Source organism: Megascapheus bottae, chromosome 9 (genome assembly GCF_031878675.1).
Source record: "Megascapheus bottae isolate mThoBot1 chromosome 9, mThoBot2.hap1, whole genome shotgun sequence".
In the NCBI taxonomy this organism is placed as follows: Eukaryota; Metazoa; Chordata; class Mammalia; order Rodentia; family Geomyidae; genus Megascapheus; species Megascapheus bottae.
In genome coordinates, this window is record NC_143517.1 from 68104682 (window position 1) to 68122442 (window position 17761).

The window sequence follows — 17761 nt, forward strand, 5'->3', positions numbered from 1 at the left end:
CAAAAAAAAAAAAAGTGGCTAGCCACCAAGAGCAAATCCAAGAGACCAGTGAAGTGCCAGGGTACCAGCCGTGAGCAGAAACAGCCTAGCCAGAGCAGACAGCCCTGAGCTGAACGCAGCCCAGGGACAGTGTGTGCACTGCTGGAAGGCCTCCCAGATGGCCAGGCCACGGGTGAGAAGAGAGCCCCACCTCTACTCGAGTGACAGATTGGAGACTTCTTGTCATGCTGACTAGCTATTGACCCTGGCTTCTCCAATACACAGAATTCCGAAGACTCCAAACAGAAAGTGAGGCAATTTATACATTAAAACGTGTCCGTGGAAAGATGCTAAATCTGTGGGGGTTTTTTTAGTCAGGGAATACAAGTGAAAGAGAGGAGGTAAAAGCTAGGCACTCAGGAGGCTGAGATCTGAAGATTGCAGTTCAAAGCCAGTCCAAGTAGGAAAGGCAATGAGACTCTTATCTTCAGTTAAGCACCAAAAAGCCAGAAGTAGAGAGTGGCTGAAGTGGTAGAGTGCTAGCCCTGAGCAAAAGCTCAGGGATAGTGCCCAGGGCCTAAGTTTAGAGTTCAAACCCAGCACGAAAATTAAAAATGAACCCGATGTTGGTGGCTCACGCCTGTAGTAATAGCTACTCTAGCTACTCAGGAGGCTTCTATCTGAGAATCAAGATTCAAAGCCAACCTGGGGGCCGGGAGTTTGGCCTAGTGGTTAAAGTGCTTGCCTAGCACGCCTGAAGACCTGGGTTCGATTCCTTGGTACCACATACATAGAAAAAAGCCGAAGTGGTGCTGAGGCTCAAGTGGTAGAGCTCTAGCCTTGAGAAAGTCAAAGGACAGTGTTCAAGCCCTGAGCTCAAACCCAGGACTGGCAAAAAAAAAAAAAAAAAGAATCTCAAAGCCAACCTGGGCAGGAAAGTCCATGAGACTTGTAGCTCCAATTAACCAACAAAAAATGCGGAAGTAGAGCACAAAGTGGTAGAGCACTAGCCGTGAGCAGAAGAACAGGGACAACACCTCAGCCCTGAGTTCAGGCCCCACAACTGACAAAAAATAAACATAAATGGAAATGAGGACAGCTTCCTATGGGAGAACGTCGGGGCCCACAGCGCTCTCCCAGGACAGGGACAAGGGGTGATGATGCCTCTCTGTCACTCAGGCCCTTTCTCGTCTCCTCCAGGCTGCCAGAGCAGACCACCCCAGCCACAGGCCCCTTGAGGAGACAGGCATCCGCACGTGCTCGGTGCCCGTGGAACTTCCTGGCTGAGGCTGGTGCACTCACTGGAGAGCAGCGAGAGGCCCACCGGGGCCACCCAGGAGGGACTCCCCAGAGCTACTGTGCTGCAGGGGAGCAGGCGGAGGCCCTTGGAGACAGTGGGGCAACGATTCTCCGCCCTCGTGGGCCCCGAGGACCATACTGGGCAGTTTTCACAAGTGACCCTCTGTCCTCACTGTCAGCTGGTACCCCCTGGAGAGGCCCTGCCCCGTCTTCCTCAGTGAGGCCTCCAGTGAACCATCTGGGTGTGGAGAGCCCTCTGGACCCCTGGGAACCCCTGAGAATCCAGCCAGGCATCAGGTTTCTCAAGAAAGAAAACATTTGGCAAAATCCGGCGCCTTCTTGGGAGTACAGGGCGTCGACACAGGCGCTGAGTGCGAGGCAGCACCTCGCCAACCACTGTGGGCAACGGCAGCGCCCCCTCACCCTGCGCGCAGGCGTGCGCTGCAGCTGGGTCTCAGCCCCTACCAGACACGTGGCTGTGAGTCTCCAGCCAGCCATCTGTGAGCAGCGCCCTCTCCATCCCTGCACCTGGCAGGCACTGCGCTATATGGGGTGGGCGCCCACTCCGCCCTGTTTCTGACCAGCTGTGATGCCAGGGTGGGCCTGGGCTGCATTCCTGGCATCTTTTCGGGCCCCAACAGGTGGTGTTTCCTTGTGCAGGAGCCGAGACTACAGAGGAAGGAGGGAGGCAGTCTGAGACTCTGCCCCTGGCCTCCCAGAGCTCAGGATTCGCTTCCTCATGGTGACTCCCCACTAACCAACCTGGCCCGAGGCCGCTGTGGGCACCCCAGCAGGGCCCAGGCACTTCCTCCCCACTCCACACCTCTGCCATGCAGACAGGCTGGTGTCTGTGCCATGCTTTTTCCATGTATCTAGCTCCTGGTGCAGTAACACCCAATGTGTGCAAACGCCTGGGTGCATGCCCTGCCCTCTGCCGCAGGGCAGCAGCGCATGGCGTTCCGAGCCCCGCCTCAGCCGAAGCCCCAGCTTGTGCTGTGACACATGCTGTCTTGTCTAGCGTTTCCTGCTGCAGCCTCTGCTCCTTGCTGCATACATGCTGTGTGCACTGGCCGGCCAGGTAGTGCGCTCTCCACTCCGCCCCTGATCCCCCCGCCCCCCCCCAGCCTCCCTGGTCTCCACATCGCCTCCCAGTTTCCCCGGTTCTGTGGCTGTCTACTGCCTCCCCTGCTGCCTGAGACACCTATTTTCTCATAAACATTCATTTCCAGTGTGTCCTGTGTTCCACTGAGCCCCTTGCACTCTGAGGCCAGAAGAGCCCAGGCTGTCACAAGTCACTAAGAGTGACACCACACACACACCACTCTAGCCCTAGCTACTGAAGTCAGCCTTGGAGAGGCGTGGACTGTGTCCCAGAATCTCACCCTTCGTGAAAAGCTCCTGTCCCGGAGGACTAGGCAATGTTAGGGACAGCTTTGGTTGTCACACTGGCCTGGTAGGTAAAAGCAGGTGCAAGGTGAAGGGTCTGCCCACTGTGCCAGCAGTGGGGGGGGGGGAGGGAGAGGCTCAAGTGGGGAAGTGGTCAGGAAATGTCTGCGGCTCAGAAGCCCAGTCTCTTATTTTTGCTGGGCCCTGGTGGCTCACACCTGCGATCCTAACTATTCTGGAGCTGAGATCTAAAGATCCCAGCTTGAAGCCAGAGGAAATTCTCTGAGACGTATCCCCAATTAAATTCCAAGATAAAGCCCTAGCCTAGAGTGCAAAACATTCAGGGACCAGACCATTCCTGGGCTCCAAGGCTGTGAGATGAGAGAGGCCATGTGGGTGGGGCTGAGGCTGCCCTGGACGGCCCATTCCAGCCTTTCAGGCCCGGCACCTGAAGCCCCAGGGCTTGGATAGAATGGCAGGGCCTTCACAGAGGGTGCTGCTCTGGCCTCAGGTCTCCCAAAGACTGGGTTTTATCTGTTCTTCCAGTGCTCCTCACTTAGTGGCATATGGCTTTACCTGCCCTGTTTACAAGTTCATTCCCCTGGCTGGGCGTGCACCACTCACATTATCCAGTTTGCTTTACATCCAAATATTTATAGCCAGCAAAAATGTTTAAATCCACACAATGCTCTTGACATCTGGGCCAGCTCACTGCCGACAGAAGCCACAGCAGGCCTGGGCCTCCCGGATGCCAGGGGCGGTGTGTCCAGAAGCCAGTGCTTGGTCCCCAGAGCCACCAGGCCTGACCTTCAGCCACTGAGGACAGGTGTGCATGGTGGGAACTCTGCAGGGGTGAGGGGACACTTGCTCAGCCAGGCCCAGAGGAATTGCGAGGAAGGGGGACCAGGCAGGGCCTTCCCTCCTCACCCCAGCTGCTTGGGCTGTGGGCCTCCGCTGAGCCCCTCATTCCTGACGTTCTGCCAGGTGCTCCCCCAGGGAGCTGTCTGCCCTCAGGCTGAGCTGAGAGGCACTGGGGATTCATGTCACCTGTCACTGGTGCCTCGCACATCCACCTAGGGACAGTACGGCTGGCAGGCAGCAGCTGGGCTTCCTGGTGAGCTGTGATGGGGACCAGGCAGCCTCTGGCCTCTACCACTAGGTCTGTCTCAGCCGCTGCCGAGCGTGCCCCAGAGGCCCAGGCGCGGGGAGGACGGCGCAGAGCGGGCGCCAGCAGCGCAGGCGCACTGTTAGCCAGCCTCTGCTTTCCGACCAGCTTCTTCACGCTGCTCAGCTTTCAGGTCTGCCACTCGGCAAAGCTCCTCCCACCCGCGTGGGGTCTTGGGCACAGGACCCTGTACCTGGAGTGGGGAGGGGAGAAGCCTTCAGCCACAGCGTCGCCCTCCTGTCACCCCCAGAGGCCAGACTCGGCCAGGGCCAAAAGCGGGGAGAGGCTGTGTGCAGCGAGTGTGGCAAGGCTGATGTCCACGGCTCTGGGCTTGGGCCCTGAGGACCTGCCGTGGTGAGAGCCTCTGCATGTGTGCCAAGCACAGCCAGCACCAGAGGGCCATGCCAGGATGGCACACACCCGAGCTTCCATCGGACCCAGAGCTGGGGTGAAGCTACTGAGGGGGAGAACTCCCGGCCGAGGCCTGGGCTCCACCCTGCCTGGGTGACAGAGCTGCAGCCCGCGCTGGGGACCCGCCCACACCCAGAAGGCTCTGCCCTCCTTAGCAGGAGCTGCCCAGTGAAGGAGCTGCCCAGGACAAGGCGCGTCGGGGGCCCTGCTTCTGCATCAGCACACCCGGCACAGAGCATTCAACGGCGATGGCACCGACCCCCAGAGGCTTCCATAGCGGTGGAACTCGTTTAGAACTGGAAGTTCTTGTCCGCCTCATCCAGGGCCCAGGCAAACCTCTCCCGCTGTGCCCTGCTGTACACCTTCTCCACCGGCACACCAAACCGCCTGCACCTGTGGAGACACCAGCCCCACCTTGCTTGAAGGCCAAGGTGGGGGGAAAGGGCAGCCCCTGTGCGGGGAGACAGAGAGCCCGGGCACCGCCCAGCGCACCCAACCCAAGCCAGCCCAAAGCTCAGGGGAGGGAAGACAAGACACACAGACCATGCCCGCCACAGCCACAGGGCCCTCTGTGCCAAGATGGCGTCAGAGGCCCAAACCAAGGCCTCCTGGAAGAGCCCAACCACACCAGGGCACGGTGACCCCGAGGCCCACACACCAGGCAATGCTGATCCTGGGGTCCAGGTAGTTGAGCTTGGACGTGCCCAGGGCCACCTGCTTGCTCTCATCCTTAGCCATGGCCTGAGCCCTCAGCCGGGCCAGTTGTGTGCTCAGCTGCTGCAGCCGCTGCTGCCATTTCTCCAACAACCTGGAGGAAGACAGGAGGCCCAAGAGCCTGCATCGACCTCACCACTGGCGCCGGCCTGGCCTCCCTCCTGCCCACAGCTGAACAGTGCAAGGGCAGAGGCTGGAGACCAAAGGCCAAAACAGCCCCAGCACTCCTGAGCCAGCTGTCATGTCAGACCCAGACCACAGCTGCCTGAGCCCCGAGGGCGGGAGGCATGGCTGCCAGGGAAGAGAGCACTCAGGATGCAATGGGTGGGACTCAGCCAGGCCCCTGCAGCCTGCAGCGGAGGCTCTGGGGGACGTGCTCAGTCCCTATTTCTCCTTCAGCCACTATTTATAAACAAGTGCTCCTGTTAACCCTTTGCCCCTGCCAAGGTGCCCTGCCAAGAGCCACAACATCAGGTGACACACTGTGACCCCAACCTGCGGGGCCTTGCTTGAGCCTTAGCTCCAGGGCTGGCCCAGGTCAAACAGCAGACGTGTGTCTACTTGGAAGGAGACAGGGCACCAGAGATGCACAGGACTGGAGTGGAGAGCTGACCATGTACATGGCTCACCTGCCTGGCCCCTGCAAAGGTGCACAGCCCACCATGACCACAGGGCCACTACAGGGGCCGCCAGGACACCAAAGGCCTGTGACCAACAGAGCCCTGTAAGGACATGGCCCAACACTGATGAAGAAGCAGGAACCAGAACAGGCCTGCACCAAGCGGGTTGTTCTAAAGATTCAACCAAAGCCCAATGGACGTGGGCTTTCTTTTCCGCCCACATCTGACAACACAGGGTGCCACAAGACCCTGCCAATGCAGAGGAAGCAGCCAGGGCCCACACGGCCTGTGGGCTGCCTGGAGGCTGCCCATGGCCTCTGTCCACAGTATATACAGCCTGTGCCCTCAAGAGCCACAAAATGACAACGGAAATGCAAACAAAAATGGCCAGAGGAAGGCTGACATCCGGGGTGGGCCCCAGTCACTTTGGGACCCGGGTCTGAGGACAGCCGCTCCACATACCTTTTTTTTTTGCCAGTCCTGAGCTTGAGCTCAGGGCCTGAGCACTATCCTTGGGCTTTCTCAAGGCTAGAACTCTACCACTTGAGCCTCAGCACCACTTCCGGCTTTTTCCTGTGTATGTGGTACCGAGGAATCGAACCCAGGTCTTCATGCATGCTAGGCAAGCACTCTACCACTAGGCCAAACTCCCTGTTCCCCCTCCTCCTGCATACCTTTTGGACCCGCTGTCCCCTCCAGTTCTGAGGTCAGCCATCACCCTCTGCAGCTCCTCCCGGGCCTCTGCCACCTGGGCCTCTTTTGCGTCCATCTGAGAAGAAATCAGTCCAGGCAGGGCCTCTCCGTGCCACCCTGCAGGAACTGCCCCCCCACGTCCTACCCAGACCTGCCCAGTAAACACTGCCACCCAGCCACAGCCCGGCCCGGCCATCTGAACACTTGCAGAGAGGCTGGCTACATACAGGGCAGCCCTGTCCAGCAGCTGCGTCCCCGGAGCACCTCGGCCCCTTGGCAGCCTCCGGAAGACGGGGAAGCTCAGGAGAAGCTCGGGCAGGCCCGCAGAGCTGCGCCCCCTCACCTTCCTGTGGAGCGCCTGCATGGACTTCTCAAAGCTCTTGGGAACTGCGCGTTGGTGGTTGCAGAGGACAGCCACGGCCTGGTTGGCCCGGCTGTAAGCGAGGACCTTGTCAGCTTGGCTGCCTGAGGCTGAGAGACGGTGACCCCGTCACTGCCTGCCTGCCTGCTTGTGCTTTGTCTGAGGGGCTGAGGATGGGACCCAGGCCACCTCCCCGCTGAGCGGCATCCGCCCGAGGGGCCCCCACGCACAGAGGCCCAGGAGCCATGAACCCCGCAGGACCGAGTCTGCACCCCACACCCCCTGGGCCTGTGTCCACCCGTGGACGCCTGGGAGCAGGGTGGGCCTTTGCTGTGGTGGGCGAAAGGGTAATGGAACCCACTGGAAGCTTCTCTGCCCCACTGTACAACTGAACTAGGGAGGGAAAAAGAAGTCAGGGCCTAGGGACTCCACAGGCAGGGGTGGGGTGGAAGCACGGAAGGGCAGAGGAGGCCCCGCCCCCAGAGGCGGGGCCCTCACACCCGACCCACCCTGCAGGCCACTGCCTCCCTCCTGGATGTGGCCACAAGCACTGGGCACTCCTCTACCGCCGACCATGGGCACGCCCGGCCCACAGCCCCCGAGGCACACCCTGTCAGGGCCTGGCCTGGGCACCGGGCCGCCTGCCTGCGCCCGTGTCTCTGCTCACCCGGGGTCAGCGCCCGCAGCCGCTCCTGCAGCATGACCGAGGCATTGTACGTCCGGAACACCTTGGCGGTCAGCCCGTCCATCAAATCCTGCAGGTGCTTGTTCAGGCTGGAGGTCTGGGGACAGAGGATGAGACTGACCATCAACAAGTTTCCTCGGGGACACATTTCTAGCCACGGGGGAGGTAGACGGCCTGCATCTGCCTCGAGGGAGCCTCACGGTGCTCCCGCTCCTTCCCTGCCAGGAGACTGTCATGCACAACCGAAAAACCACAGGCCACCAGGTGCCAGGGGCTCACACCTGGAATCCCAGTCCCTCTGGAGGCTGAGACATGAGGACTGCAGTTCAAAGTCAGCCAGAGCAGGAAAGTCTATAACTCTTTCCAAACACTGCAAGTGGAGCTGCGGTTCAAGCGGTAAGAGTGCTAGCCTCGAGTGAAGACGTTCAGAGACGGCCCAGCCCTGAGTTCCAGACACGCACACACACACACACACGCACACGCACACGCACACACAGAGGAGGCTTACAGTCAGCTTGTCAAAGAGGCTGTCCCCGGGCTCCTTATTGTCCATGAACAACTGCAGGTTCCTGAACACCTGTGGCAGAGGAGAGGTTGGCCAGCAGCTGAAAGACGCCTGGAGCTGGAACTGGCAGGCGAGGGCAGGGCATGGAAATGGAAATGGAGCTGGCAGGGAAGGGCAGGGCATGGAAATGGAAATGGAGCTGGTGGAGGCAGTCGCCAGGCACACCCCCAGAACCTGTGGCACTGCCACCCTTCCCACTCTGGTCCTGGCCCTGGCGAAGCCTCTGTGGCTGTGTGGTTCAGGCTGGAGCTCGGCCCCCGAGCATCCAGACTGGCTGGCCTGGGGCAGGCAGCCAGCCCCGCTCAACCTCTGCCACCAGCTCTGGCAGTCTACACCTGCCCGGGGACCAGGTGAGCCACAGACGTCACCACAGGGCCATGCCTGATGTCCTTCTCCAGTCACTCGCCCCACCTTCACACTGACCTGCCATCTTCCCGAAGTGGTCCTCCCTCCACCCCCCTGCACTGAGCCGAGATGCCATGCCGAGCATGCACGTGCTGCAGGCCGCGGGGCACTCACCGGCTCCTCCACTGACACGCGGTGATGGTAGCGGATAGAGTCCTTTCCCAGGAAATCCAGCTCCACCACAGGCTCATGACCCACAGCCCGTGCCTGCAGTCGCACATGCTCTATCCTGAGGGAGCAGCAGCCCACCGTGTCTGCCGTCCTGCCCGCTTTCTCGTGTCCTGCCCGGAGTGCCAGCTAGGTGGAAGAGCCAATAGATTGGTGGTCCATGTATGCATGCACATGCATGCACATGTACACACACACCCAGGAAGAAGCATCAGAGCAGGGGCACATGTGTACATATGCACATATACACATACTCCACACACACACACAAGGGAAGAACCAACAGAGCGGTGGCCCGTGTATGCACGCACATGCATATGCATGCACATGTACACATACACACACATGCAGAAGAAACCAGAGTAGTGGCACATGTGTTCATCCATGCACATGTACACATGCATGCACACACTCATACATGCGCACACTGGAAGAGCCACCAGAGCAATGGCACGTGTACACACACACACTGGAAGAGCCACCAGAGCAGTGACCCATGCATGCACGCACACAAGCACGCTCACACAGAAGCCCTGTGGCTCAGCCGTCCCCTAATGCCCCTACCTTATCTATGAAGTACAGGGCCACAGCCCGCTGCCTCGTCTTCAGCTCCGGGGCGTTCCAGTCTGCCCGGTACTGAGCACGGATCTCATCCACAACGCCCCCGAGGCGGCGTGCAACCTCGTACTTCTGCCGGTCTTTCTCCCCCTACGCCGAGAAGTAGCAAAGGTAATTCACTCATTCCTGGTGGCAGGACCCCATGTCAGGCAGCCACGCTACACAACAGCCAGGGTCGGAGTGCATGCTCAGGGAACCAGGGCTTCCAGAAGGCCCACAGGCCTCACCTTCAGCTTGGAGCTGGGGTTCAGAGTGATGTACTTGGTGCGGTTTTGAATGTTCTCTGTCCACGCCGCCAGCCATGTGACCGTGGTATCTGAGCACACTTCTCTCCACTGGTGGCCCACCGGGGGCCGGGGGACCGCATCGCTGTAGGACAGTGGCAATGAACATCTCCAGACCTCCCCACCAGGGCAGTGACCTCAGCCCGCTGCTCAGAAAACCTCCAACTTCCTCTGCACACACACACACACACACACACACACACACACACACACACATGACCAGCAGCACCACAGCATCACCATCAGCTCTGCAGGCGGCTGGGCTCCAGTGCTCAAGCCCAGGGTACTGGAGACACACAGGACACCGCCAGGAAGAGGGGACCCACAACCAGCAAAGGGAGCACGCTTTCTTGGTTTTATCTGTACCAGGGTTTAAACTCAAGACCAAGTTACCTCTCCCTTAGCTTTTTTTCTCAAGGCTGGTGCTCTACCCATTGCACCATAGCTCCACTTGTTTTTGTTTTCTGATTCATCGGAAATTAGGGTCTCGTGGACGCTTTGCCAGGATTGTCTTCAAGTGTCAGTGCTGAGGTCTCAAGGGGCTAGGATCACAGGCATGAACCACTGGCGACCAACTCAAGATTTTTTTGTTTGTTTTAAATTGTATCTTTTTTTTTTTTTTTTTGCCAGTCCTGGGCTTGAGCTCAGGGCCTGAGCGCTGTCCTTGGACTTTCTCAAGGCTAGAGCTCTACCACTTGAGCCTCAGCACCACTTCCGGCTTTTTTGTATGTATGTGGTACCAAGGAATCGAACCCGGGTCTTTGTGCATGATAGGCAAGCACTTTAACCACTAGGCCAAACTCCCGGCCCCTAAATTGTATCTCTTGGGCTAGAAAGAGGGCTTAGTGGTTGGTAGAATGCTTGCCTGGCACGCATGAAGTCCTGGGTTTGATTCCTTAGTGCCACTTAAACCGAAATAGCCCAAAGTGGGGGCCCTGTGGCTCAAGAGATAGAGTGCTAGCCTTGAGCACAGAGGCTCAGGGACAAAGCTCAGGCCTTGAGTTCAAGCCCCAGAACTGGGGGGGGAAAAAAAGGGTACCGGACCGGGCACCAGTGGCTCACACCTGTAATCCTAGCTACTCAGGAGGCTGAGATCTGAGGATCATGGTTTGAAGCCACCCAGGCAGGAAAGTCCATGAGACTCTTATCTCCAATTAACCACCAGCAAATTGGAGGAGGCTCTGTGGCTCGAGTGGTAGAGGACTAGACTTGAGCTCAGGGTCAGTGCCCAGGCCCTGATGGGTGTGAATGACACCACTCCCCACCTGGCACTGCCAGCCCAGAGCCCTATGGGAGCAGAGCCACAGGGGACAGGAGCGTGAGTCCTCACCGCTCCCCGAAGAGGACGACAAAGACCAGGCTGCAGACTGGCCAACAGCAGCCCCTACCTGCTGCAGTTGATGACCACGTCCTCCGGCGTGACTCTCCTCTTCACCATACCCATCTTGGGGTGGTCACCGCGACCACAGAACAACCCAGGCGGCTCCATCTTGAAATTGCCAATTTTCTCCCTGTGGCCATCAAGAATACAGTAGCCAAACTCCTGCTGAAGCTCTTCTGCCTCTTCTTTCAGTTTCTGGTTCAATACAGCAGGATGGGGCGCTCAGCAGTGAGAAGAGAGCCAACCTGTCCAGCTAGCTGATGCCAAGCCCTGGCTCTCAGGGGAGAGCTCTCAGCGCCACTGAGGCCCTGCAAAGCCGCGGGCAGAGGGCCAGGAAGGACTGGACACCCCACACCTCTGCCCTTGGACCCCTTGCCCACCCAAACTGTCGGATGTGTTCCAAGAAAGGGGAACCACATTTGAACACATTCAAAGGGGTGGAACTGAGGTCTGGGGCTGGCCAGAGGTCCTGGGCTCCAGGATGGGGGGGAGGGCTGTGTGCTGCCTCCCTGGGGCCTGGGCCAGGCAGCTTTGCACGCCAGGTGCCCACCTGCTTCTCCTCCCTGGGCAGAGCTCTCCGGGCTGTGGCCTTGTCCACAAAGTGTCTGTGGATCTCTGTGAAGTCACACTTGTCCAGGCGTGTGATGAGCATCTGCTCCCCCCGGGTCATCTCCTGAGCAAGAGCCAGAGATGAGCTCTCAACCCCTCCATGCATGTGCGGCTCCGCAGGGACCCTACGGGGCCCCTTCCCAGGGACCCCAAGGCATCCAGGAGCAGCAGGCGGTCAGGAGAGCAGCACCTCTAGCAGCTGTTGGGCCAGGGCCCAGGTGGCAAGAGCTGGACGCTGGACCAGGGGTGCCGAGCACAGGCCGCACAGCCCAGGGGAGCCGCTGCCCCCAGGCTGCACATAGCCCCCATGCTCACGGCACGCGGAACTGCAGGGACTGTCCAGGGACCAGCGTGCCCTCAGCACAGCCCACGACTTCAGGACTGAAGCATCCACAGCCCCTGAGCCTTACTCCTGCAGGAAGCAACCCAGGCCTGCAACGTTCCAAATGCCACTGCTAAGTGGGTGTCAGATTCCAGCCCCCATCCTGTCCCCTCCTCAGGTGAAGCTTCCTGCACCCCGCACCCAGCAGCAAAGGACCTCACCACCAGAGAGCCCCACTCCCACAACAGACCCCACTAGCAGAGCTCCAGCCCTCTGACAGAGAGCCCAACTCCCACAACTCGGCTGGCACCAGTAAAATCTGGGCCCCTTCACCTGACCAGCTGCTCCAGCCACTGGTCACACCTACCTTTCGCCAGTCATTGAAAAAGTTATTTCGGAAAACTTCCTTTGCTGTATATTCATGATGCAACATCTTCCCGTAGAAAGTGGCCACCTCCTCGGCTGCCAAGCTCAGTGGCAAAGGCTTTCCTGTGGGCATCCGGAGGTACACGGATGAGGAGTCCCTGGCTGGCACGGCCAGCGGCACTGCCAGAGGGGTAGGTGCAGAAGAGCCCACCCACCCTCACCATCGTAGAAAAAGCGCACTCCATCGGGAAGGGGCTCGTAGGCCGGGGCGAAGAGCGGGCCTCTGTGTTCCAGCTGCTGCCACTTCACGCTGCCCTGGCTCTTCTCCTCCCACCTGCCAAGAGAGGTGGACAACAGTGACGCCAAGCACTGCCACACGCCAGGCCTGGGAGCAACCTTTTCCATGCTCTGCCTCATCGATTCCTGCTGCGGCTGCGCAGAGCTGGGCCGTGGGCCAGCACGGAATGGAGGAAGACCAGGCATGCACCTGCCCACACTTCCCTACCTGGCACAGGCGCTGCTGAGACCAGCAGAGCCAGAAGGGCCGGGGGTGGGAGTGGGGGGGAGAAGGCCCTCCGGGGGGGGGCCTCTGAGCTGTCTTGGCCTAGAGCCTCAAGAGAGCACTCGGCACCTCCACAGGGTGCCTTGCTCCCCAAACAGTCTGGCTGCTCCTGACAGCTGGGCCTTGGAGGTGGGAGTTGAGAAGGGCAGTGCCACCCACAGATGGGAGGTCACACTGCTGGCCTATGGGAGCAGAGGAACTGGAGAGGCCAGGGCAGGGAGAGGAACCCAGGAACTGTGGGAGCGGTCTGGGGGTACCCAGGCAACACGAGCATGGGGTGCTCCCGGTGGCAGCTCCCCCCCAGGCTGTCTCCCTCTCCTCCCAGGACAGCCCCAACTGGAGGCCACACCAGACCCTCACTCAAGTGGGACATGTGACCTAGTCTGCACTGCTCCAGGTCCTGAGGACATGGCCACCAAGATGAACAGGATACTGACAAAAGCTGGGGTGGGAGGAGGGCTGCTGTCCCTACAGAGCTGGAGCTAAAGGGAAGAACAGCCTTCCAAACACAAAGGGGGGAGCCGGGGAGATTGCACCCCAAGGCCTGGCTGGGCTTCCATGGGCAGAACAAAGCCATGTCACCCAGTCACATGCCTGGCCAGGTAGCCCTGCTTGGTGACCCTGGGTGACAGTGAGAGACCCTATGAAGGGCAGGTCAGTGCTGGGATGGGAGAAACACTTTGGGGAGGTGTGTGATTCTGGAACTTAAACAAATGTTAGGCGGTACCACCTGACCCCCGCCTCAAGCCCTGCTTTTACTGGTTATTCCCGAGACAAAAATCTAGGGACTTTGTTTCCTGCACAGGCTGGCTTCACACTGCAGTCCTCCAGGTCTCAGCCTCCTGGGGAGGGTTACAGTGTCAGCCTCTGGTGGAGGCTGGGACGCTGGGAGGCTGGGAGGTTTGCGCCCGTACTGGAGTTTGAAGTCAGAGCCCGGCGCTCCGGCTGGGCTCACACCTGGCACTCGCCCCCTTGGGCCACGTCTCCAGCTCAAACACAAGACTCCAGCTCTGAGCTCCAAGTGGGCCACAACCCTTAAACAGAGCGGGTCCACGGCCCGGGTGGAGGAGGGTGAGCCGGCCCGTCGGCGAGGCGCCGGCCGGGCCTCGGTGCCCGGGAAGGCCCGGGAGCGCCCGTCCTCGGCCTCGGTGCCCGGCAAGGCCCGGCGGCGCCGGGCGGCGGGGCAAGCTGGGGCCCGCGGCCTCCTGCGCCGGAGGCCGAGGTCGACAGAGCACGGAAGCCGCGGGGTCCGCTCCGACCGGGGATCTGGGAACCCGGATCCGGAGCGGCCGGCGCAGGCCCCGGCGCGGCCCGCCTCCCCGCCGGGGCTCCGGGATCCGGCGCGCCCCCACGAGGGCCGCGTGCCCAGAGGCTCCCGGAGGGAGGCCGCGCGGACGCGGCTACAAACCGCACTCGCCCGCCTTACCCGGCCCGGCTGGACTTGGGGGCGCCCCGGGCGGCCGGGCGGCGGGGAAGCCCCAGGAGCCGCGCGCGCGCCGCCCTCCCGACACGCAGCAGCGCCACCGCCTGCATCCGCTTGCTCCGCACGCCTGCGCCGGAAGACCCGGAGCGCGGCTCACGCCCCGCCCTCGGCCCCGCCCGCCTCGGACCACGCCTCCTCCGAGTTCCGCTTCCGTTGGACACTCCCGCGGAGCCCAGGTCGATCCCCGCCCCCACGGCACGCCCCGCCCCCACAGCGCGCCCCGCCCCCACAGCACGCCCCACCCCGAGGCAGGCCCCGCCCCGAGGCAGGCCCCACCCACAGCACGCCCCGCCCCCACAGCACGCCCCACCCCACGGCAGGCCACGCCCCACCCCACGGCAGGCCCCACCCACAGCACGCCCCGCCCCCCGAAGCCCCCTGCGGGAGCCCGGCCGCCGCACACCTGCAGCCCGCGTCCGCGTGCGTGGGGCCCTGCGCGGGCAGAGGACCCTTCTTCGGTGCCCTAGGACTCGGAAACACCCGCGGTGCTGGCCGCGCCAGGGTCGGCCGCACCGGAGCCGCCCAGTCACCGCTTTGCCTCCCGCAGGGCCGGGCCTGCCGGTCCCGGAGCGCCCTCCTGGGCGGCCGGGCGCCCTGCGGGGCCAGCGCGCCACCAGGGGCCGCCGGGCTGGCGCAGGCGGACGGGCCGCGAGGGTCGGGCGGCAGGCCCCCAGCACCCCGCTCCTTCCCACCCCCGCGGGTCTGCCCTCTCCCCGCCCCACCTCCTCTCCCCCGCCCTCTTCTCTTGGTCTCCCCACACCCCCACCCCGCTAGCCCTGGAGCTTTTGAGCCACAGCACCACGTCCAGTTTCTGGCCCTGTCCTGGGCTTTCTCAAGGCTGGAGCTCTGCCCCTGGAGCCTCAGCACCACCTCTTTCCATGTATGCGTACCGGGGAGTTGACCCCAGGTCCTTATGCATGCTCGGCAAGCCCCCCGCCCAAGGCTTCAAACTAATCCTCAGATCTCAGCCTCCTGAGTAGCAGGGACTGGGAGAGCCACCAGCACCCAGCTTGGTTTTTTTTATTAAAGATTTATTCTTTTGATTAAGTTCTAAAGACTAAGTCCCAGAGAATGTAATTAGAGATTTCCTCCTTGAACAATTGTTTGTTAAACTTGTCATTTAAAATATGATGTAAACATAAGCCATAAAAAAAAGCATGTATTCACATTGATTTTTACATCGTATTTCAAATGAGGTGTTTAACAAACAAGTATTCAAGAAGGGAATCTCTATATATAATCACTGGCACTTAGATTTTTAGAACATAGTTAAAATTAGGCTGAGGTCTGTATGTCATAGATATATATTAATCTATGTAATAAAACATTATGTCAGGAGTTTGGCCTAGTGGTTAAAGTGCTTGCCTAGCATGCACAAAGACCCAGGTTCGATTCCTCGGTACCACATACATAGAAAAAAGCTGGAAGTGGTGCTGTGGCTCAAGTGGTAGAGCTCTAGCCTTGAGAAAGTCCAAGGACAGTGCTCAGGCCCTGAGCTCAAGCCCAGGACTGGCAAAAAAAAAAACCCATTATGTCTATGGAATCATAAATTTTTATGTCTATGTAGTTGTGTTTATATTTCCAATACCATGTCCATAGCATTGGGTTCCCAAAGATTGAGCCCTCACTCTTGTACTGTTTGGATCTAATGTTTGGATACCATTCACCTTTTATTCCTTTGGTCTTGACTTACCTCACTCAACATGATTCGCTCTAGATTCACGTCAGGAACATTCTCCCCTCCCTGAATTCTTAGCATAAGAATGTGCCTTCATAGTTCCTTGCCCTAAGGGCAACATTTTGTAATTAGGTCACTAAGCAATACCTGCCTGCTTGTGTTGATAGGCAAACATCCTACCACCTGACCTCCTACCCCGAGCAGTACCCCAACCCCCTCCTGCCTCTCCTGAAGAGGCATATAAACCCCTGTGTGAAAAATAAAATTCGCAGCTTGATCAGGACGCTTGTCTTGCTGCCTTCTTCGTGTCTCCTGTCCCTTTCATTCCTCCCTCTAGGTTCTTGGCCCTAGTTGACGTCCCGCTGGACGGACAGATTCATTCGCTTCCCTGAGAAAGCCATTATTTGATCTTGTCTGTTGGCTATGTAGAGTTCCATTGTATAGACACACCACATGTTTTGTATCCATTCATCTGCAGTAGGGCATCCGCCAGCTTCATTTTTGTTGTTGTTGTTGTAGTTAGGCCAGTACTCAGTACCTGAGCTTTGCTCGCTGGCCGGTGTTCTACCAACTGAGCCAAGAGTCCAACCCCTTTTGAGTCTTGGCATCCCCGCTGGGCTGCCTCTCTCACATGCGCCTGGGTCTTGGGTGGGCAGTCTCATGTCTTCTGAGGGCCACCTGCGGCCTCAGCTGGCCCAGAACAGAGATCACACCGAGAGCCCCACCTGTCCCCAGCAGACATGCCACCCCCCTTCGCACCCTCCTTGTGGGACTGCTCAGGACCCCCTCTGCTGAGTCCCCTGTGCAGTCCTAGGTGTGTTGGCCTTTCTGCTTTGCCTCCTGCAGCCTGGACCTGCTTTCCTACAGCAGGACAATCAATACAGCAATACTGTGCTGAGGAGAAACACTTTTCTTATCCTGCCCTCTTCAGTGACAGCTCTGACATGAGGTGGGACAGTGCCAAGCCTTGGAAAGATGGTGCCTGTGCAGTCTTGTAGGCAGGACCTCGTTACCAAGCAAAACTCCAGTTCACAGCAACTCTGTGTCACCAGCTGCCATTACCTCCGCTTGTGCTCATGTGCAGGTCCTCAGGCTGAAGAGCAGAGCCTGGATACTGGCACATGACCTCATGAAGCCTGGCAGCAGAGAAGCTGCAGCAAGAGGGCCTGGTGTGGACACAGGAGCCAGGGACACCTCCGGGGCCACAGGTCAGAGGATAGCTACACATCACCCCAGCAGTCACAGCGCTGGTGGCACCAGCTCCTTCTGGCACACTGTCACATCGGGGAGGTGTCACTCACACCCACGTGGCACACAGCCTCCTCAGGCCCCCGGCAGCTCTCCCACACCTTTGGCTGGCACTTCAGCAGAAAGTTTTTCTCTGTTTTAAATTAAAATACAGATAAGGCTTGCATTAATTTGAGTAGTAAAGTTTAGCACCCACTCGAAGCTTTCATGAAATATACAAGAATACATTATGGGGTGCCAGAATGTGAAAGGGGCAGAGTTCTCACTGCTGATAAAGCCAGTCATCAAAAAGACGTCAAATCCCCTCCCGGAAGCCTTTCAGCCCCAAGGCCACAACGCTGTCCTATACCAATGCTTCAGACAGATCAAGAGGCCTTGGCCCCCTCCAGAGGCCAGCGTCCTGCCCTCAGGCAGGTCAGCTCTGGGCAGGGCCGGCCTGGCGTGGGGCTGGGGTGGCAGCTCCTCGTGTGTAAATAACTCATATAAAATTTACTGCCCCAAATGCTCCTGGGTGACTCTGACTCTGCTGAGGCCCTGCTGGGTGGGCCCTCATGCAGACACAATGGCCCCAAAGCATGGCCGCATGCAACCCAAAGCTGTCTGTTCCAGGTGAAAGGCAGAAGACCCCGACAAGCCATCTCCAGGGGATGGAAACAGAAGCCGACTGCACCCCATCCCACACCGGGCCAAAACTAAAACAGGTCCAAGACCTAAACATAGGTGCCAAAACTATGAAGCCAGTACACTTCCCCATGATTT

At 59.4% G+C, this 17761-nt stretch overlaps 1 protein-coding gene across 3 annotated transcripts; it reads right to left on the bottom strand.

Moving 5' to 3' along the window:
• Nucleotides 1-3916: 3916 nt before the first annotated feature.
• On the bottom strand, nt 3917-14130 carry Top1mt (DNA topoisomerase I mitochondrial). 3 transcript variants are annotated; one of them, XM_090339496.1, is made up of 15 exons: nt 14020-14130; nt 12253-12365; nt 12033-12154; nt 11285-11407; nt 10742-10929; nt 9297-9438; nt 9016-9159; nt 8398-8580; nt 7822-7890; nt 7296-7410; nt 6611-6738; nt 6249-6343; nt 4899-5048; nt 4500-4633; nt 3917-4022 (listed from the first exon to the last, which is right to left on the bottom strand). In XM_090339496.1, the coding sequence occupies exons 1-14, from the start codon at nt 14124-14126 to the stop codon at nt 4531-4533; spliced, it is 1782 nt and encodes a 593-aa protein (XP_090195622.1). In that variant the 5' UTR covers nt 14127-14130; the 3' UTR covers nt 3917-4022; nt 4500-4530. The 3 variants fall into 3 exon arrangements, with proteins under 3 accessions (XP_090195622.1, XP_090195624.1, XP_090195623.1); XM_090339498.1 differs by lacking the exon at nt 14020-14130 and adding an exon at nt 13551-13632; XM_090339497.1 differs by lacking the exons at nt 7822-7890; nt 14020-14130 and having other exon boundaries at nt 12253-12481.
• Between the last annotated feature and the right edge of the window lie 3631 nt (nt 14131-17761).